The sequence below is a fragment of the Danio rerio genome, chromosome 8 (genome assembly GCF_049306965.1).
Source record: "Danio rerio strain Tuebingen ecotype United States chromosome 8, GRCz12tu, whole genome shotgun sequence".
Lineage (NCBI taxonomy): Eukaryota > Metazoa > Chordata > Actinopteri > Cypriniformes > Danionidae > Danio > Danio rerio.
In genome coordinates this window covers 52,156,671-52,180,000 of record NC_133183.1, presented here as the reverse complement: position 1 = coordinate 52,180,000, position 23,330 = coordinate 52,156,671, and the positions used below count along the sequence as shown (strand labels likewise).

The following is a 23,330-nucleotide window of genomic DNA, read 5'->3' as shown; positions in this document are numbered from 1 at the left end:
AGCCAAACCTTTATGGCCTGGACACTTTTTGAAGCTTTCATTAGCCAGTGACTGACCAAAGGCTGTGTGACTGACATATAAACTAACCAATTTCAATTACTTTTTTTTTTTCAGTATTAAGCTTAAAGGTTAGAAAATGAAACGTTGATGTGTGTCTATTATAACAGTCCTGCAGCATTGACTGTATTACAAATGAACAGCTTTTTGTAATTAAATGACTAATCCACTGAATTAAAAAGTAAAGTAAGAGGTTACTATTTAATTTAAGTAATTGAAGTTCTATTACAAACTTGCTTTAAATATTGAAAGATAAATAAATTCTACATTTCTGTGTAGGTTAGTTCAATTTAAGCCCATTTCCAACAGGTAGGACAAAAAGTCATGTCTTAAAAAGGTGAAATGATGACTTGGCAAGTTAAAATTATGATTTAGCAAGTCGAAATTGACTTGTCAAGCCATTATTTCGACTTGCTATCTCTTAATAAGGATAAGATTTTTCATAATAATGATTTTTCTTGTAATAATTACCTATTTTCTTGAAATATCAAGAAAATAATTATCATTTTGCATCACCTGTATTACAATGATTAAAAAAAATCAAATAGAGATAGATATTAGTCTTTCTAAATGCTGTCACTTGTAGACGTGCACTATTTTTACTTTGGTTTTACAGCTACACTGAAACTGAACACACATAGTCAAATTTGTTTGACTGATGAATTATTCAGTTATTCTGCGTTATATACGATGGATCTTATTATATGTGACCTTCGGGCCTCTGAGGCGATGTATGGTGTATGAAGTAATGAATCATATGAATGAAGTAATTAGCGTGAAGATATGAATTAAATAACTTCTTTGACATAGTAATTAAAAAGTAAATTCAATACAGTTGTAATAATGTAACCGCTTATTTTAAGGAATATCTTAAGGAGTATTTGCCACAAAAGTCTTTTTAAAAAGATTTAGCTGATCATACGTTCTAATAGTCACAGATATAGACACTATTACTTTTCTCTATTTGAGTTTCCAAGAGAATGTTTTTCTAAATGTTTCCAATTTTGTACAGCATAGGAGTGACATCTGAGGCAGAGTAGTAAAACTACTGTATTATAAATAAAAAAATAATAATGATAATAAAAAAAAATAAAAACAATAATAATAGTTGTTTTTGTTATTAATAATAATAATTATTATTATAGATATCAGTATAAATATTTTCTATCTGTATAAAATATTTTTATAAATATCTAAAATATTTTCTTGTTCTGCAAATCATAATTTTAGAATCATTACTTCAGTTTTTAGTGACCACAATTCTTAAGTAATGGTCCTAAAAATCAGCTTCACCATGACAGGAATAAATCACATTATAAGATACAAGAAGTCAAGATTAGAACATACATATATTTAAACAAATACATAATGTATGTTAACATACAGTGGGTGAAATAAGTGTTCAGCACATCACCATTTTCTCAGAAAAATTTATTTCTAAAGTTGTCGTTAACTTTAAATTTTCACCGGATGTTATTAAGGCAAGGCAAGTTTATTTATTAAAGCACATCAATACACAATGGTCATTCAGAGTGCTTTATATAAACAGGAATAAAAGACACAAGTATAAGAAAATAAAAATAAAGAATAAAAATGATTAAAAACTTCTTAAAACAGATTAAAATGTGTTAAATAGGTATAAAAGAATAACAAAATGTAAAAGCAACCAAAAAATCCATATATGAAAAGAAAACAAATGTAATTAGTTTACAAATGAAGTTTTGTTATGAAATGAAATGACACAGTAAAAAAGTATTGAACACATGAAGAAGGGGAGGTGTAGAAAGGCAGTGAAAGCCCAGACAGCAGCTGAAATCTCTCAGTATTTATTCAGCAACCCTCTGCCCTTCCTCATTGTAAATTAGTATTAGCTGCTTTTGTCCAACATCTACATTAGCAGGATGATGAAGTTGAAACCAGGGTGGACATTTCAGCAGGAAAGTGATCCAAAACACAGCCGAGGAAACTCTCAAATGGTTTCACAATTGCAAATCAAGCTGTAGTTCAGTACTTTCTCTTTGCGTCATTCCAATGTTATTACACATAACAATATTTCAGTTTTTTTGTTTGTTTTGTTTTGTTTTATTTTAATGTTTGTGTTGTTTAGTTGTTTTTTTTTACCAAAATCCAGTTCAATTCCATGTCAACAGCCCCTCTAGAAATATTATTGCAGGAGGAAAACAACGTTCAAAATACTTATTTCCCCCACTGTATATTAAAACACTTATTTTAAAATGTGTTAAAATGTGACAGTATTGCTGCTTTGACATCAAGCTATTTTCAAAACCATTTTAAAAGTAGTTGTGTATAATAATATAATTTTATTTATTTATTTTACAGTCTGATACTGAAGCTCCAAAGTCCCTCCCTCAAATGAAGCCCACAGAGTCTCCTGGATCCCTGCTGAAAGACTCCTCTTCCTCCGACTCGGATGACTTTGTTATGGTTCCGGCTCAGTTCACCAGTAAGATGAGCCCTCGCACTCGCTGACCTACTTGAGATTATGTAACAAACCAAACTGCTTTATGTGCACAAATACTCAATGTGATAACTCTTGTAGGTGAGCCAGTCGGTGCAGAAGGGCAGGACAGCTTGATGCGCAGCGGGTAAGTGGCGTTATGCTTTTTTAATACTGTAGTTTTAAAGTGACACGGCCCACACACATAGCATATAGAGTTGCATGCAAAATGCTTCTCATCGTTTCGTGTGACGCTCGGGCTAAAAGCATTTAATTTCAGCACTTACTATAATGGTTTGCATGTATGCCAACATGTCCCGTGCCATGAATATTCATTTCAAGACAGTCATTTGACCTTTTGACCTGCTAACCGTTTTTACGATTCTGTGAAAGCGATGTTTACGCATTGAAGAATTTGTGCTGAGAATGAAGGAAGACCTAAAGGTCATGCTAGCAAAATGTGCTTGATGTTTTTTTTAGCGTCAGTTATCAAATACTTCCATGATCTAGTTAAAAAAAATGTTTTTAAGACGCATATACTTGTACACTACTTTTAATATTTGGGTTAAAAAGATTTGTAATGTTTTTGAAAAAAAGTCTCTAATGCATGACGCATATCTTTGATAAAAAATACAGTGATCTATTTTAATGTACTTCAAAGTGTACAGCCATGGAGTATCTGCTATCAATATAATTTATTTTCCTTTGGCTTAGTCCCTTATTTATCAAGGGTTGCCACAGTGAAATGAACCACCAACTAATCCAGCATATATTTTACGTGGCGGATGCCCTTCTAGCCGCAACCCAGTTCTGGGAAACACTCATACACACACACACACACTCATACACTATGGCCAGTTTAGCTTATTCAATTTACCTATAGCATCTGTCTTTGCACTGTGGGGGAAACCGGAGTACTTGGAGGAAACCCAGACGAACATGGGAAGAACATGCAAACTTTACACTGAAATGCCAACTGACCCAGCCAGGACTTGAACTAGTGACCTTCTTGCTGTTCGGTGACAGTGCTAATCACTGAGCCATCATGCCACCCTGTTTGTTTCACTCATTTTTAATTAATCATTACTTATTCAGTTTTAAGTTTTTTCAGTGATCTCTGTATTTTTTCCTTTTTTAATGGAAGAGTACCGGGGTATCTTTGTTTTGATTAGGTCTATATTTGTTTTGATATGTTGCAATGATGGCTAAGCTTCAATGAGAATAAGACATTTAAAAAAACACCTTACAAACCCCAAAGTTTTGATCTGTAGATATATGCAAATATGTATGTGTGTATATATAATGCAGTTCTGCCAACTCAATGGCAATTTGTGCAAACCTTTGGGAACATCATGAAATCCCCAAAAACTAAAATGGTGAAAAGTATTGAACACGTTATTTATTTATTATTTTTTTCTGGAAAAAATATTCTAAAGGAGCTGTTGACATGGGATTGAACCAGATTTTGGTAAAAATCCAACCAATATAAACAGAAAAAAAGCAAAACAAAAAAAAATCCGAAAAATTAGTTATGTATAACGACAATGGAATTAGACAAGCAGGAATACTGAACTACTGAAATGGATTTAATACTTTATATACAAGGTTTTTTGGTGATGGCAGCTTAAAGACGACTCTCAAATGGAGAATGGAGAAGTCACATGCATTGCTCAGGTGTGATTTTTTACAGAGTGTATGTTGTATGTGATGTGTATTTTGTATTTTCTATTGGATTCAAGTCAGGTGAATGGCTGAGCCATTCTGCATCTTGATTGTCTTTCTCTAAAACCATTTGAGAGTTTTCTCGGCTGTGTTTTGGATCATTGTCTTGCTGAAATGTCCACCCTGGTTTCATCTTCATCATCCTGCTAATGTAGATGTTGGACAAAAGCAGCTAATATTAATTTACAATGATGAAGGGCAGAGGGTTTCTGAATATCTACTGAGAGATTTCAGCTGCTGTCTGGGCTTTCACTGCCTTTCTACACCTTCCTTTCTTCATGTGTTCAAAAATGTCCCTCTGACGTTTAAGTTTTTACACATAACTTATTTTGTAAACTAATTAGTTTTCTTTGCATATATGGATTTCTTTGGTTGTTACCAACATCCAGTGAAAGTTTCAAGTCAACAGCACCTTTAAAAGTTTTCTAAGAAAAATGGTGACGTGTTGAATACTTATTTCCCCCACTGTATGCAAGATAGGATAGTTAAGTTACAGCAGTCATGACAAACATGTTTTATTACAATTAGGGCTTTTCCTTCCTAACAAGTTATTTAATAAACCTTGTGGAGAAACTTTCAAGAATAGATAAAGCTGTTTGCCCGGAAAGGGTGAACCAACTTCTTTTTAAACCTTAGATATTTAGATTGGGATGTCATTAAAGTAATATACAGTATACTATATATATTTAATATCTTAAAAAATAAGATTATAAAAAATGTAATGTTAGTTGAAGTTCACAGTGCATGAATGATAATAGATATTTGATGCCAAAAATGCATTGCAAACTTTTGTTTAATGTGAACACAGTTAATAAATGCTGAAGAAGTATGATTCATTTTCAGTTAAGCTAATTAATGATAACAAACAAACCTTGTAATGTCTTACTAAAGTTATTTGTACGTTAACTTTGTAAACAGTAAAAAAGAACTGTGTTTGTGTATTATTTGTAGAAGCTCACTGCTGGGTGCCACTGCTTATATGTGTCAAACACCATCGTCCTCTCCATCTGGCAGAACATCCCCGAGACCCTCCAGGTACTGATCCTGCAGATTAACAATCATTAATACTGTAGAGACTGTGAAAACAACACACACTCTCTGAAGATCACATTCAACAATGGCAGTTGTTCACGTATAACCTGAGAGACAGCTGTCTGAGCTGACATGAGTGGAGAAAGCTAGACTTCTAGAGATAGAAAATAATCCGCAGATCATAAGATTGAACAAATGGTTCAAATGTTTGTTCGAACATGTGGCATGTCAATCATTCACCTATTTTTTTTTCCGCTTTTTTTTTTTAGGCATCTAGAGTCGTGTGGCAGTAGCTACGCTCAGTCTATTCCTGTTCCAGTGCCAACACAAAAGCACAACTACCAGAGGATGGAGCATAATCTACAAGAGTCTGAAAGGTTGGGTTTGTCATCTGACATAATGAGGATGAAGAAATGCATAAAGATTTGCAAGAATGGCCAATTTGTTAACACAACTTCTGTTTTTTATTTTTTATTTCAGGACCTCAGCGTCTGCACATCACTGTTGCTCTGATGGATCTCCAGCATGTGGGAGAACCGGTGTTTCTCCAGATTCAGGAGGATCCAGATCGTATTTACCTTCCCCACAGGGTAAAGAAACCAGTTCTTCGATGATCTGTTTATGTATTTGCATATTTTCCTTATTGAGGAACAGACTTTAACAGCAGTTTTAAACAGGAAACTGGAAATAACAGATAGCCATTCAGAGTTTGCATATACTGTGTCTGGCATACCCACATGCATTCATATACATTTCATTATGGAAAAAATAATGTCCCTTTAATAACAAAAAAGTAGGGGGGAAAACAGGAAACACTTGACAGAAACTAAAGCAACTTTTTATAAAATGTTTTCAGTGATTAAAATAAATTTGTAATAAAATGTAATTTTTTAATCAACATGATTACAAACATATGTATTCACTTTGCTAAATGTAAAACAGATATAAAATCAAACTAAACTGTAGAGAAAGATTTAAAAAAAAAAAAGAAACCCTGTTTAATCAAACCAAGACACCATGTGGATTCTAAACCTGTTTTTTTCTTTATTTTTTTAGTCGGAAGCATTCCTGAAACACCCAGTCAGCCTGAACCTGTTGGCAGCAGGACAGGGTTTCATGCCACAGGTAAAATATTTTGTTTTACTGTGCACTGATTTGATTTTGTAGACTTGTCCAACTTTCTCTCTCTCTCTCCTTATCTCCCAGATCAACAGCCTGGTCAAGTGTCTCCTCTCTTCACTGACCTCACAGACTTGGACCCAACACTGGCCCAAAGACTCAGAGCTCATCGTCACAGTCTGGATACCATAGTGCACAGGGTGAGTAATTGGGAAGAACTTTTTTTGCTCCACCAATATACAATAGTATTACTGGATCTGGGTTTAAAGCCTCGGATTTGAAAAACGTCTTTGGTAAAGTTTTATAATGAATGAACCAAACCAACCAGTTACTGAATCACATATTACCCATTTAGATTTGATGCACAAAAGTGTATCAAAATCTGACAAAAAGGCAAAGCTACAAAACTGTATTCTAATGAGAGATTAAAACAACATTACAGTACAATAAATACAGTAATCAAATAAAAACAAATAAGAAACATAAACCTATTCATTTAAATGTGTTGATTGTCTGTGTAGATACTGTATATTTCAAGTGTACTGAAAAAATATAACACAAGCATGTAAGTATTTTTAGAGAGTGGTGAAACAAACTGTATAATGTCCTTTGTGGTGTTTCATGGGAGGGGGCGTAGCCAGGTCCGGATTAACTAATGAGCATTATCGGCACAGGCCCAGGGGCCCGTGCGCACTTGGGGCCCCTACGAGGGGGGGATTTTGGAGTGTCTATTTAGTGCAAAGTGCAAAATAGCAAACTTCGTTAGCTAGTTAAGCGATTTCCGCCCATCACTGTTTGATTGACAGAGACAACATAACTAAAGAGTGCAACAAACAGCAGCGTGAGTGGCGTGAGTAAAGCGCATGGCAACTTGTTTTGACACGATCGATCATGAACCGGGTTTCGAATCCAGCGTCTGATAAACACGTTCTTCTTTTTTTCCCCGCTACATATCAGTTTTGCCCACTCTTCATCACGAGGAAGACAAGTAGGAATCATTAATAAGTGTGTGTATTATAGAAGACGCAGATTCATAGAACTAGATTGCAGAGGTGTTATATCCAAATCATATGCGTTAAGTTTGTAAAAGTTATTCATTGAAAATACCCTTAAATATATATATTTTAGTACTGCTTCTGTGAACTTGAACAAGTATATTAAAATCTATTAATTTTCACTAGTTGTATTTGTATTTATTTCTCAAAATATGCTTTAAGTGATATACAGTACATATATTTCTAGTCTACAAAGATTTAACTTATTTTTATTTTTAAAATGTGGACAATACATTATAGATTGAGTTTATTTAAAAAAATATTATATTAGTCAAATTTTTTAATTCAACTTTAAGGTTGTGGCTAGTAAGGGGGCCTACAAGACATTGCGCAGAAATAGATTAGCTCCGCCCAGGCCCTAATTAAGAATTCAGAGGCCCCTAGGCTTTGAATCTTTGATTGGTGGAGTTTTCTGTACAGCATTATGGGTAATGTAGTTTCTCTTCACAATTTTCACAGTTTTAAAAATAATCTGACAGATGGGCTCGGCAAAACTTTTACAATTGTTTAACATCCTCTGAGCTCAAAACAGGCTCGTCTTTGCAAGTTTTTCACATTTTTTTTTTCCTATGCAGAAAACAAATGGAGTTTATTCTTCCAGAACTTCTTGTTTTTGCTTCCAGAAACACTGATTTGTTTAGTTCTGTATAGAAGAGGAAGTCATTACATTTTACATTGAGTTTAAAAAAGGAACTCTGTGTAATACATGACCTTATTTAAAGGAAATTCAACCAAATATATGACCAAATATTCTGATATTAACATATTATTGTACTGTATATATAAACTTTCATTCCAGGTTTGAGCTGTGGGATTTTAATTTATTTCATTTTATATTTTATAATAATAAGAGGCATTAAACTTAGTAAAACAAGTGAAAATAAAGAAATAATGTTGCCAAAAACTTATATTAATATAAATTATGTTTTAACTTCCTTTTAACACACACACACACACACACACACACACACACACACACACAGACACACACACACAAATATTATGTAGATCATTTGACTCTAAAGACTAGAACACTGATTGTTCAATTTTTTTTCTAAAAACTTATTTAAATAATAAATACAGTAATATAAATGATTTTTTTTATTATTATCATTACTTTTTTATTTATTTATTTATTTTTACCTGTTTTGATCTAGTAAGTCTCCTAATGCCAATGGACCTTTTTTCACCGGGCGTGTTTAACATTCATGATGATCTTAAATCCTTGAAGTTTTTTAATATTTAGATTTTTTTTTTTTTAAATTTATATGCATTTATGAATGTATTATATCATCTTTGTGTCAAATTACAGAAAATGAATTACCGCTCATGTGAGGTCTCTGGCGCTGAGAGAAAAAATTATGTTATTCTCTCCTCTGGCTGTCGTCATCAGTCTTGCACCATTTTTTTTTCCTTTTTTTGAAAGTTTTTATAACACCATTATGGCGTTTTTCTTTTATTATTTCAGCAAATATGATTGTAAAAAAAAATATTTGTTGTACTCTCCGATCTATGACACCTTCCGTGACTGAGAAACCCGGAAATGTGAAAAGGATCTGTTTTGGGTGTGCATGAAAAAATAATAAATAAAAATCCCAATCATAATCTTTTAACCTATAGTGCAGTTTAAATGTTACCTTACCAATGTTACCATGCAAACATGACTCTTTATTTCAGTGGGATTTGTGTCGGCGTCCCAGCTTTGGTCAAACTCCAAATGCAGCACTGCTTCAGCGAGGCCTCACCACCCGAACCAAGACCATGTGTGACCTGAAAGATCTGGCACAGTATCCTGCTGCGGGGCCTCGGGTGCCGCTTGTCAGGCCAGCAGAAAGAAGAGACACCGTCAAAAGGTAGTAGTCAACAACATGGCTTCAATTCAGACTCAAGAAATCTTGTGAAGCGTTAGTGACGATGATATATCTAGTAATCAGCACTGTAAGTTTGTTCTCTAGAGCCGTGTTTGTGGGTCATTTGTGTTGTAGGTCAGTGAGTACCGGCCGTCTCTCGGATAAACTGCTGAAGGCTGTGTTTGGACATCAGCTTGACAGAGGCAGCTGCGAGAGCTTAAATTCAGAGAAACCCATGGATACAACTGGTATGAGCTCACACTAAGAATGATCTTAGATGTGTCCTTTATTCATATTAATAATAAGAAGAATAGAGATTAGTAAAATACTTATTCATAGTATATTGTTTTGATTTTTATTTTGAAATAGAAAATGATTACAATATTTCTTTTATTGTTACTTTTATTGTTGTTATTATTGTTAATACTGCCACTACTGCCAGGCAAATGATATAATTAATTATAATTATTTAATACTTATATTAATAACAGTAACTGCAGTAACTTATATTAATAACAGTTGTTTTGCTAGATATATTATTACAGTATTTACAATGTTTAAACAGATATTTTTGTTTTTAATATAAGATTAATCATTGAATTAATGTTATTGATAATAAATTAGTAATTCATATTGTTAATTATTAATTATTTAAATATTTTTATTATCATTATAGGCATAGTGATACACAAGAAATATTTTAGATGATGTTTAATTTTTTATTTATATTTAGTTTTGTATTATTAGTGGTAAATCGTTATATAAAATAAAGTTGGGAACACTTATAGTATATTTTTATTTATGAAAAGTTACAATAATTTTTATTATTTTGTTTGTTGTTGTTGTTGTTGTCATTATTACTACCTTTACTGCTACTACTACCTATTAAATGATAGTATTGCATTTGAATATCAATAATTTTATTAATAATCATCATCGTTTGTATTCATAATAATAATCATAAACATAATTGTAATAGTCGTCGTTGTTGTTGTGCTAGACCTATTATTAAAATGTTCAAAATTTTATAAAAAAAATATAAATATTGCTACATTTATTTTGTATAACATTTTAGCAAATGTTTTGTGGTGTGTATTATTAATTATTAATAACATTCATAATAATGTGTATTATTATTATTACCATTAATATTATTAGTAATAATAATATTATAGCCATAATGATATACAATCACTTAATTTATATGAATCTTTATTTTTGAGTTGTATGATTATAAGTAACATGTTGTTATTATTAAATAAAGTTATGGAAATTTATTTTAATTAATAAATGTAATAAAATTTATTTGCATTTTTTGTGTGTGTATTTTAAACTTGAATACAAAACTACCTGCACGGTTACAGTACTTTAAATGATTGATTTAAGTTTATGACAAAGCTAAAAATGATACCGTTCCAATTTTTTTAGGATATAATACAATTTTTAACGTTTTTTATTATTATTGTTATTATTATATTATATTATAATTATATTATTATTCTGTTTTTAATGGTTATTATAGATCATCCATAAAAGGGTCTTTAAAGTTGGTTCATAAAAACCATATTGTCCTGTTTTCTCCAGCGCCTCCTTGTGGTGTTGATCGCTCAGACAGTCCTGCTGGAGTCATGTTCATGCTGGGCACTCCTGAATATGGACACACTCCGCCTCATGCTAGACACAGACGCTTCTCAGGTGACACTTCCATTATTTTACATAAGGAGATGGAAACACAAGTATTGCATTTGCATGGTGTTGTGTCTGTTAGATTTGTCTTCAATCTGTTTTTTTGTTTTGTTAAAGTGGGGGCTCCTTGCTCTACCAGTCCTGGCTGGACCTACGGCTCTCCTGAAAGCCTGCTCTATGGTTACACAGACGCCATGGCAACAAACCTGCACGAGAATGTGACATTTGTGCCACCTGAACTGCCAGAGGAGACGTTAATGGAGGTATAATAAATGGCCTATACATTATGGATGAGAATACAATAGTGGCTCATTATCCTAATTAAAGTCGACAGTGTGATCAAGATCCTCTCACGTTATTATGAAAGCATAAAAAGGAGAGTACATGCCTAATCTATGGCAGATTACGGGCACTGCTTATGATTATATACACCTTTATGACAAATCACTTGTTGTATCCCTCATTTGTTTGATGGTTTGGAAAAATGTTTGCAATTTAATCTAAATATTTTAATCTAAAAGTTTGCAATTTAATCTGATGTTTATTGTGTTGTTTTGGTTCTTTTGCTTTTGTACGATGAAGGACCTTTGAAAAGGCTGAAATCCCAGTTATTTAATGACCACCTGCTAAATAAATGGAAATGGAATACTAGTTTTAGACCGAGTCATTTTTTACATGTTAACACTGATAATGAGGCATGAACTAGCACAAATTAAGATCAATTAAAACGCGATGAGAATCAAAGAACACAATCAAAATACATGAGAAACACCCAACATCTGAGATACAATTTTTATTTTATTTTAATTTTTTTTATCAAAGCTCATACATTTGCAATGCACTTTTTTAATGTGATGAGACAACAGTATTTATTTGTAGAGGCTTCGAAGGAATTGTTCTTAAATGTAAATGTAATTTTCTAATATTATTATTATGATGTCTTTTTATTGTTGTACATATATCAGAACAGAAAATGTTAGCAGGTTTTGATAACCATTGAACCTTAAATGAAATTACCCATAAAACAACCATTGTACATTTAAATGCCAATAAATTAAATATTTTATTTATTTTATTTACTTTATTGTTTTATCTTACATGGCAATAAATAAAAGTATTTTGTTTTATTTTATTTATTATTTTACCTTATGTGGCAATAAACTAAAGGGTTTTATTTTATTATTTTACTTTATGTGGCAATAAACTAAAGTATTTTATTTTATTATTTTCCTTACATGACAAAAACTAAAGTATTTTATTTTATTATTTTCCTTACATGACAAAAACTAAAGTATTTTATATTATTATTTTTCCTTACATGACAAAAACTAAAGTATTTTATTTTATTATTTACGTTACATGGGAATAAACCAAAGTATTTTATTTTATTATTTACCTCACATGGAAATAAACTAAAGTATTTTGTTTTATTTTATTTCATTTTATTTATTATTTTACCTTATGTGGCAATAAACTAAAGGGTTTTATTTTATTATTTTACTTTATAGGGCAATAAACTAAAGTTTTTTATTTTAATATTTACCTTACATGGCAATAAACTAAAGTATTTTATTTTATTATTTACCTCACATGGCAATAAACTAAAGTATTTTATTTTATTATTTGTCCGTATATGGCAATAGACTAAAGCATTTTGTTTTAATTTATTTCATTAGTTTTTTTCATTTTTTTTAAAAAATTTTTTATTATATTTTATTTTATTTTCATACGACTTAAGTAAATGCTAATGTAGTTATCATTATAGCCGGTGTTCTTGGTGAGAACAGCACCAAGTATCATGCCTGCTAGTAGAACTAATTTATCAAAAACATTAGATTTTTATGATGTGATGTCATTTTTTTCATCACCACAGGAGGGACACACGGACTTGCTGAGCCAGCTGCGCTTCGTTCTAGCCTTTTCCCACTGCATAACAGAGCTGGCTGGAACAAAGGACAGCGGGACTGGAAGAAACGTGCCACCTGATGCTTCACTCTTAGAGCAGAGTGTAGTGGCTGACCAGATCAGCCTGCTGAGCCGAGAGTGGAGGTGAAACACTGCTTAATCATACACACACATTATGTGTCTCTGATATAAATGTCAAGTACACTGTGGTGACCTGCGTGTGTGTGTGTAGTTCTGCAGAACAATTGGTTCTCTATATGAAATGTGCTGAGCTGCTGTCTTCTGCACTACACACAGCGATGGCTGGCATCAAAGAAGGAAAACTCTACCCATCAGGATCTGTGAAACAAGGTAAACCACACACTCCGCTAAAAGCTGTGACACAAAAAGATGATGTCAAAGAACTGACGGTAACTGCGTCTACATCCTAACTTAAAGAAAATCTCCTCAGTCACATTGGTGGAGTTGCTCTTCAGTGTTTTGACTTTTAACAGTGACATTTGCATTACACTTGACTTGACACAATCTACTTCGTAAAAAGTGCTGAAGAAATAAAGATGAATTTAATTTTATCAATTGAAAGTTTGGAAAAACTAAAAGAAGAAGTGAGAATAAAATAGATGATGTTCTTTTAGTAGCTAAAGGAGGTGTTGGTTATCCTCAGTGGTAATTGAAGAACCACAAATGGTCAATTAGTAGCTTTGGTTTAATGTTAGTTACCTCATAATTTACTCACAAAATTCATTTCCACTAAATCCAAAAACATCTTAAGCTACTGTAAAGGATTTTATAGGGATAACTTTTTTTTCTGAGCCGATAATTAAAGAGATAGTTGACCCGAAAATGAGAATTGACCCACACTCATGTTGGTCTAAAGCAGGGCTGTCCAATCTTTTCAACCAAACTTGATTGTGGCTAGTGGGCCGAAGTTAATAATATTAAAAAAAAAAACTAGGAACACATTGCTTTTTATTAACTAATACCGCATATTTTTCACATTTTATAATGGAAAAAAACAAAACAATCTCATTTATAACAGAACTACACTAGTTTTTGTTTTGATTTGTTGATGAATGTCTTCTGCATAGCCTTTTATTCGGTGAGTGCCAGCATTAACATTTTTAAAAATCAGATTCATTTATAACATTTAATTTATTTCACTTAGCTTTTTATGTAGCTCAGCTATAAAGCAAGCAAACAAAAAGGTTTCGCCAAATTAGAATTGATGATCTCTTTTGAAGACATTCACCCCAACCCTCTCTATCCTTCACATTCTCTTCTCAGATGGAATGGTGGGTCAAATCAAAGGCTATACTGGGCCAACTTTGCCCTACTTTGCGTATCTCTGGCCTGAAGCTTACTTTTTTTTATACATAAAATAAGATATTTTGAAAAATGTTGGAAACTGGTAGCCATTGACTTTCTAGTGGAAAAAATACAATGGAAGTCTACCTATTTCCAGTATTCTTTGAAATATCTTTTTTTGTGTATAATGTGAAAAGGAAACACTTGGAATGGGTGAAGGGTGAGAAAATTATGGCAACTTTAAGACCGTAATAAAACATATTAAAACATGGTCATTAAAACCCTAGCTTGCGTTGCCTCCCTAGTGGAAAAAACTTTGGAAGGCAATAGCTACCTGTTTCCAACATTCTTCGAAATATCATCTTTTGTATTCAACGTGTAAAGGAAACACTTGGAATGTGTAAAGGATGAGAAAATTATGGCAGAATTGTCGCTTTTGAGTGAACTATGCCTTAAAAACAACATTAAAACAGTAATAAAACATTGATTAAAACCCTAGCTTGTGTTGCCTCTTCACATCTGCTGCGTCTTTTTCGGCGTGTTTTTGTTTTAAATATTTAAACATGCTCACCAATGCTACATTTAAGTGGTTACTAATACAGAAAAATAGTAATGTTATGAAATATTATTCAAATGAATCCTTTGTTTTTGCTTATCTTGTGATAGTAAAGCTACATTTTTATTAACATTACTTGAGTCTTTAATGTGACACAAAAAAATTGTTATAATGCAGCTTTTGTATTCAGTAATGATTTATTATTATTATTATTATTATTATTATGTTTAAAACAAATGTTTATTTCTAGAAATTGTTCTACCTTTTATTCAGTAGTTTTGATGGGAAATGTTATAACAATATAAAAGTATTTTACTGTCATTTATGAGACCTTAATTGAGACCTTCATTCTGAGTAGCATGTTGTGTGTGTGTTGCTCTTGCAGTGGTGCGTGAGCTGAATGAGATGTATAAGGAGTGTGTGAACTCCTGTCGTTCTCTGACTGAGAAACTCCAGCACTTCTTCAGCAGCAAACAGAGACTGATGGACCGGATGAACAGCATCACCGCTGAGAGGCTCATCTACGCACACACCATTCAGATGGTAAGAAGGCACACATATAGAGTGTTTCTTATTTTACAAGGAGAAACGTGTTTTAGTTTACAGATTCTGTATGTTTCTCCTCTCTAATGTGATTAGGTACAGACGGCAGCACTGGACGAGATGTTTCATCACGGAGAAAGCTCTCTAGAGAGATACCACAAGGCCTTACTGCTGATGGAGGGCCTGTCCTTGATTATTACAGAGCCTTCAGACCTAAACAATGTCAACAAATGTAAGTATGATATGAATAAACTAGCGTTCAAATGGATGGAGTAATTTTTTGTCTTGAAATAAACAAATACTTAAACATTAAATATATTAAAGGAACTATGTAATTTTCAACACTAGTGGGCGCATTTTCACAATAAACAAATATGTGGTTTGATGACGCCCTGACTGAATGTTGATAATAGACCCTTTTCACAATGACGTCACTTTACTTCCCCTCCCCCACCAGCAACGGAGTGTATTTTTAGTTTTGGTTTATTGAATGAACGTGAGACAACTGAAAATATTAACACTGCACATTGTGATTTAAGATTATTCCAGTATTGGGCATGTGTTCAAATGTTTCTCTTTTAATACTGAGCTGCTTTCTGAGTTTGAAAATGCTTCTTTAGGTTATTAAGAGTAGAAGTAAGGTATTGTTTATCTAGGAAAAATATGTTTGCAACCTTTTCACTTATTAATTAAGATTTTTTTCTCAATAATGGATTTATTTTTACTTTGGTGCTCATCATCATCAATTATTTCATGATTTATTTCATGATTTATTTTTTTTGTTCAGTTTTTCCATTTGAATGAATTCAGACAGTGTCCTACCGCCACCTACTGGTTGAATATAATTTAATATTAGTAGTCATTCATTCATTTTCTTGCCGGCTTAGTCCTTTTATTAATCCGGGGTCGCCACAATGGAATGAACCGCCAACTTATCCAGCACAATTTTACACAGCGGATATTCTTCCAGCCGCAACCCATCTCTGGAAAACATACACACACACTCATACACACTCACACACACACTCATACACTATAGAAAATTTAGCCTACCCAATTCACCTGTACTACATGTTTTTGGACTGTGGGGGAAACCGGAGCACCCGGAGGAAACATGTAACAGGGAGAACATGTAAACTCCACACAGAAACGCCAACTGAGCCGAGGCTCGAACCAGCGACCCAGCGACCTTCTTGCTGTGAGGCGACAGCACTACCTACTGCGCCACTGTGTCGCCATATTAGTATTACCTTTTAATTAATAATGTTACAAATAAATTCATAATCTAATAAAACTGAATTAAAATTCTTGGTGTTATTTTTGCAATTGAACGTTTTTATAATGATTTTGTTTGATTGTTAAGAGTCACATACAACATTGTTATTCTATTTTATTTCATTTTATTGAAAATTAAATAGACATAGATGTTTTATGTTCATGAATAAAATACTTAAATAGAAAAAAAAAGGCAGAGAAGTGAGCAGTAGAATGTGAATAATATAAATGTGTTCAAGAATCAGCTGTCCACTGTAAACAACCACAGTGAAACACCCACAGTTTTATTAATTACTTATTCTTCAGGACACAAAAAATAATACAAATAAATTTGACATAAAAGGAAAATATTCAGCACCCATATAAACATCTGAAATCTTTGTTTGACAAATGCTGACAAGTATGTACCAACTTCATCTGCAGCAAAGACAGCAACACAAAACAAAGTCCTATTTTCTTGGTTCAAGCAGAAATCTGGATGACCTGTACTTTTTTTTTTAATGTCAGACATCTCACCTTGAATGCAGACAACAGAAGATGACAACAATCATCATCTAACCGCATCTGTAGTAAATATACAGCTAACTGAGGAGTTGTACAGTATGTTCTATTCTATAATTTTAGCAGTTTTCAACCCTAATTTTGAAGTGTCTTTTTTTATTGGAACATTCAACAAGAGTACAAATATATAGAGACACGATAAAAAAACAATAAAAAATAGAACAAAACAAAGCAAAACAAAAAGAGAAACAAAAATAATGCCAGAGGTAATATAAATTATAAATTACAATCGAACATTTTAAATTCATCTCAAAGCATGATCACAATGATATATAAATGGTCATATAAAACAGGGGTTCCCAAACTTTTCAGCCCGCAACCCCCAAAATAACAATGCCAGTGACTAGCGACCCCCAATATCCTCTGAGGTGGTTATAAATACAGAAACCTTGCATGCAATGACGCAGACACACCAATTAAATTTTTTTAACGTGTGTCAGTGCTTTAAATGTGCCAGAAAGTTTAACCTGGTGTTATAAAATCAAAATGCATCTGACGCTATTGCTGCCTTTAATATAATGTAATTACCCCTGGGGTCATAATCCAATAGAACTAGTAACTATAAGCTACTATAGTAACTATATAGTATATAGTAACTATAAACGACTATTTTTATTTTCAGCAAAGTGATAGATAAAATATGTTAATTCTTATGGTTCAATAAAAATAAATAGATTTTTGGAAATCACCAGGCGACCCCCCTTCATTGCCCCGCGACCCCTCGGGGGGTCCCGACCCCCACTTTGAGAACCACTGATATAAAACACAGTCAGCTGGGTATTATAGAAAAGCGACAATACTGTAAGATTCACAGTGTTATTTCTTTTAAGGCTTTAACATTGCTGCAGGTAGAGATTGTATCCAAGTAATATTTCAAATCTTTACAAACGATAAGAACTGGCTTTACAGACGAAAATGTGCATTTATATATGGGGAGTTCTGTGGAGGTGGAAGTAACGATACACTGCATGAAGTGAAACCGAACACCGTGTGACGTCAAGTGAAAAGGGTCTATGTAAATCAGCAAAATATTTAACACATATGAAAAATATCTGTAATGTTCAAATATAAAATTAAATAAATGTATATTATTAAATCAATATTATTTAAAGTTTTTCAAATTTGAACAGTTCATATTACGGTTACAAAAAAATGTAAATATTATTTATAAGAATTGCACCAAATCATTGTTGATTTGAAGATTGATTCAACCCCTCATTCATATTCATCATGTTAATTTAATGTTTGCTTTCTTTTTGAAAGCTTAAAATTAACATTTTTAAGTGGCGGGACAAAAATCTCCCATATTTGATTTAAAAATATCTTCCATTTTGTTCTGATGAACATAAACAAGAGTCTTTAGTTTTTGGAATAACATGAGTTTTTATTTTAGGGGTGAACTAATCCTCATAGTTAAAAAGCTCTATATCGTGGGTCTCAAACTCGATTCCCAGAAAGCCACAGCTCTGCAGTTTTGCTCCAACCCTTATCAAACACAGCTGATCCAACTAATCAAGGTGTTCAAGACTACCCGAGACCATCAAGCAAGTGTGAGTTGGAGGTGGATGAATCTGCAGAGCTGTGGCCCCCCAGGAATTGAGTTTGAGAACACTGCTCTACATTCATCTCATCTCTGATGTTTATGTATTTGGTATGTCTGCATAGGTAAACGGTGTATCGAGCGACGGCTCTGTTCCCTCCAAGCCCAAGGATGTGTGTGATGAACACTTGTTCTTCATCTGCATCAAACACACAACATCTACTTCTCATTTCATCCCAGCTGCCTTTGAAATCCTGTCAAATGACAAACCCGCCCGCTCGCTCACTCTTTTAAACTACACTTGGCTTCCAAAGCCCCGAAAACAAACAAGACTTTTTCTCAGTGGACAGAAATAAAGTCTCTAATCGAGATATCAATGATATCTGATGTATTTGAGAAACTCAGACATCTCTTTTGTTGGCTTTAAAATAACATCGAGTGATCGTTTGTCATCGGTTGAATGGCTAGGTGAACATTTCGACCTTTGATCCCACACCAGTTTGCGATGGCACTTCTCTAAACGGGACTTTGATCTTAGTTTTATAATGTTGAAGTCTAAATGAGCAACAGCCTGGATTTTCATTCAATTAATCAATCAATCAAGCAAGCTAAAGCATGAATGTAGCCTTAGTCTGATGAAATTACATGGAACGATCCTGTGTATGACGGACTTCTCCTGCATGATTTGAGGAAATGATCATTAATTCTTATTTGATCATTCTACTTTGAGATCTTTGTGACTGCCGTTATTTAAACAGCAGCCGGTTGTGTGTATGTGTTGCATTCAGTGTTACACTACAGCTCTAAAGTGGCAATTGACCAAAACTGTGGCAAACCTTTGCAGATCTACTGATAAAGATGGTCAAGTTTCATATGTCGTCGTATGACGGAAGAAGTACTTGATCGTATTAGGTGAACTGTCATACTGCTATTCGTGTGTATGTAAAGCAGCAAAGCACTTTATGAACCCATTTGCCTTCTGGACGCCTGAAAAAAAAAACACTGCAGAAGATGCAATGGCTCGTTTTAGTTTATTAACACCTGGAATTTAAAGGAAATGCAATTAGACAATCGTCGATAGCTTGTGTGTAGCTTTTTTTTCTGTTTTAGCTGTCAGTGTGAACGTTTTAGTTTCTGTTTGCTTTAGAACGATGCACCTTTTGCTGGAATGACTTTGTTTGGTTTGACTTGATAGTGCCTTAAATTAATTAGTATCACTGGACAATCGAAACAAATCTGAGACTTACAATTTGACATGCATCCAGCATTTTCGTATCTTCATAGCTGTTTTGTAGCTGTTCATTGCTTGCACTATTTGCATTTTCCAGTGATGGTAAGGTGTTTTTGTGTGCGTTTTTTAACTTTGTTGAAAATATGGTTTCACATCAAGGTGTTTTTAAAACATTTACTTCGAATTGTGTGTGGTAGAATGATTGTGATGGATGCACGTGAGAGTTTTTAGAATAATAGTGATGTTGAATTGAGGAAATGAACTGTTTTGTATATACGGATACAGTATTTATAATGCGTTCTCTGATATTGTTGTCTTTTTATTCGTATTTGCAGAAGCCAAAATCTAAAATAAGTGCAAAATGCATGTGGTATGGGTGTGTGTACATAAATAAATTTCACTTTTATATTTACTGTGTGGTTTGTTCTTGCATTGCAAAATAATCAGTGAATATGTGTCCTTTAATTCATTTGTTGTGGGAGTTAGGAGCATTGACTCAAATGTAGCTCATTCATTCATTTTCTTTTCGGCTTAGTTCCTTTATTAGCCAGGGGTCGCCACTGCGGAATGAACCGCCAACTAATCCAGAATGTTTTACGCAGGGAATGCCCTTCCAGCTGCAACCCATCACTGGGAAACAACCATACACTCTCATTCACACATACACTACAGATAATTTAGCTTACCCAAATTCACCTATAGTGCATGTCTTTGGACTTGTGAGGGAAACCGGAGCAACCGGAGGAAAGCCAAACGAACGAAATGCCAAGTGACCCAGCCGAGACTCTAACCAGTGACCTTCTTGCTGTGAGGCGACAGCGCTACCCACTGCACCAGTGCGCTGCCCTCAAATATAGCCAAATAATGTAATTAGTGGAAATATTCTGAAGATTTTATATGTATTTGGTGTGCTGGCATCTTTGAACATTCAATTTATGTTTCAGGCCCGTAGCCAGCCCATTGAAAGGGTTCTTTTTTTTTTTTTTTTTTTTTTTTTCAGTTATTTGCTTTATTTTCTATTAAATTACGAGGCTCAAATACTGCATTTTAGTGCCATTTTACGCACTAAACTCTTCTGGACTAGCTTGCCGGATGGTGATTATAACCACACTTTTTGAATATTTCCTACAATTTTGTCCAGTGCTTACTATACTATTTTAAGTTTTCATTTACAAATGTGCATTTTAAACAGTTTTATTAATAATGTTATGCGATAAAATAAATTGAATAAAGAAATATAAAAAATACTTTTCATTAAAAAAAACTACCAAGAAAAAAAAAATTGGATTGGATTTCTTAACTCCTAATGTTGCAAGTTAACACACTCAATGCATTTTTTTTTCAATGCATCCCATAATTTCTAAAATATCAACCTCTACCAAATGGTTGATATGTCAGTTTGTGGTAAAAATACCACAATTAATACATATACAATGAAAATATGAAGTGTAAGACCAATTTATTTAAAAAATATTCAAAATAAAACATTTTGAACACTAAATGATCTTTATTTCAACCGTTTGGTAGAGCAGGCAGTCAAAGCAAAAACTAGACTATTGACCTAGTTCTAAAATGCGGAGGTGCGCCTGTTTTCGCGATTGTTTTAGAACAGTGGTTCTCAAACTTTTTTCATCAAGTACCACCTCAGAAAAAAAATGTCTCTCCAAGTACCACTAAAATGAGCAGTATTGAAATACAGTAGCGTAGTAGGCCCAGTAAAGCAGCTACAACTATGCACAGTTAAAAAAAAACATGGCAGATAAACTCAGAAATATAGGCTAAATGTCGTGTATAGTTTATTATATACATAATTTTTAATAAATTTTGAAATATATGTGGCATGTACATGACATATTTAATTCCTCTGCATACCACTAGAAGGAAGCCCGCGTACCGCTAGTGGTACATGTACCACAGTATGAGAACCACTGTTTTAGAACTTACGATTCAGTCCCCTAGGGGAGAAATGACTAGGAATAATAAAACGGCAGAAAACGGTCAAACTTATTCTACAAACAAATGTTTGCATTGCTATACAGACCAAGTAGAATAATAATAATAATAAGAAAATATCAGTTTGCAAAATAGAAAATATCAGCTTGATGAGCAGTTTTTTTACGTCTAAAAATGAATGAAAGTGAATGAGACCGGAAGTCTCGAGCCAAAAAGATTCAAATGGCTGCGCCCGCTCGTCGGCAAAGAACAAGGGGAATAGGCAAATAACAAACTGGCCAGTTCAGTTACTCAGTCAGATTTTGTCAATTTGAATAATCAAAACTTGTCAAAGCCTTCTTCTATCGGTTATTTTCACAATTTATGATGGCATACTGTCAAAAATGGGACAAATGAGCTCACACAGGGCCCAAATTCAGGTTTTTTGAACCTCCCAAAGCACCCTGGCTATACAGGCCTTTCTTTCATCAAACAAGTCAATGTCAATTTTAGTTATATACCGCTATTAAACACATCCAAATGTTGACCAATGTGCTGCACAATACACATCACAACAAAGAAAAAAAATAGAATTATAAAATTATAGCTAAAACGAGCTATTTTAATTAATAAAATGCCAAATCAAAGAGGTAAGTTTTCCCCCTATATTTAAAAACAGACAGAGATGAAACAGATCTAATATAGAGGGGCAGAGCATTCCTAGGACCAGCTACTGCAAAGGCGCGGTCACCTCTGCATTTCAGCCTCGACTTAAGCCCCTTTCACACAGTGATAACGGTAAATAGCCGGAAAATAGGGATATATATAACAATCTCTGGTTTGATGACCAAAGAGACCGACCAGACTGATGTTTAGTCAGCATGTCTTACAGATAAGGAGCCAAACCATTTAGTGATTTAAAAACCAAGAGAAGAATTTCAAAAGTGACTGTAAGACTGGTGTAATGTGGTCTTGTTTCTTGGTACCTGTGAAAAACCTTGCAGCAGCATTTTGATTTAATTGTAAACGGGATAGAGTTGTCTGACTAATACCAAAGAACACTCAGAAACAAAGCCATATGCAAGTTGTCACTGGGGTGGTACTTTTTCAAATGATACAAATTTGTACTCAAAAAAGTCCATATTAATATCTCAAGGGTATATATTAGAACCTAAAAAGTACAAAAGTGTTCTTCATAAATTTTTAGGTACTAATATATACATTTGAGGTACCAATATGGTACCACCTCAGTGACAGCTTGCGCACCTTTATTTCTGAGAGTGTATTGTGAGTTACAATATAGTCCAACCTAGTGGTAATAAAAGCATGGATTATTTTTTCCAGCAGCGAAGGTGGTTAGGTATTGTTGTGTAAAAAAGTTTCTGGTCTACAAAATATTTTCTAAGTCTCCAAGTCAAAGTTTTAAAAAAATGGCAAAGACTGAGATTTCCGAAGTCTTAAGGCAAAGCAGTTTAATGTTACAGCATCAGTAACAACAGAGAC

At 33.4% G+C, this 23,330-nt stretch overlaps 1 protein-coding gene across 1 annotated transcript in view; it reads left to right on the top strand.

Moving 5' to 3' along the window:
* The window catches only part of ulk1a (unc-51 like autophagy activating kinase 1a), a 39,736-nt gene extending 20,557 nt beyond the window's left edge, over nt 1-19,179 (top strand). Inside the window, 16 exon segments of the mRNA NM_001130631.1 lie at nt 2,398-2,521; nt 2,618-2,663; nt 5,189-5,272; nt 5,539-5,646; nt 5,750-5,859; nt 6,326-6,394; nt 6,476-6,588; nt 9,121-9,296; nt 9,429-9,541; nt 10,878-10,988; nt 11,097-11,242; nt 12,853-13,028; nt 13,117-13,235; nt 15,131-15,288; nt 15,385-15,520; nt 18,790-19,179. Of these exon segments, the coding sequence (NP_001124103.1) occupies nt 2,398-2,521; nt 2,618-2,663; nt 5,189-5,272; nt 5,539-5,646; nt 5,750-5,859; nt 6,326-6,394; nt 6,476-6,588; nt 9,121-9,296; nt 9,429-9,541; nt 10,878-10,988; nt 11,097-11,242; nt 12,853-13,028; nt 13,117-13,235; nt 15,131-15,288; nt 15,385-15,520; nt 18,790-18,845 (1,845 nt within the window). The 3' untranslated portion in view covers nt 18,846-19,179.
* Nucleotides 19,180-23,330: the final 4,151 nt, after the last annotated feature.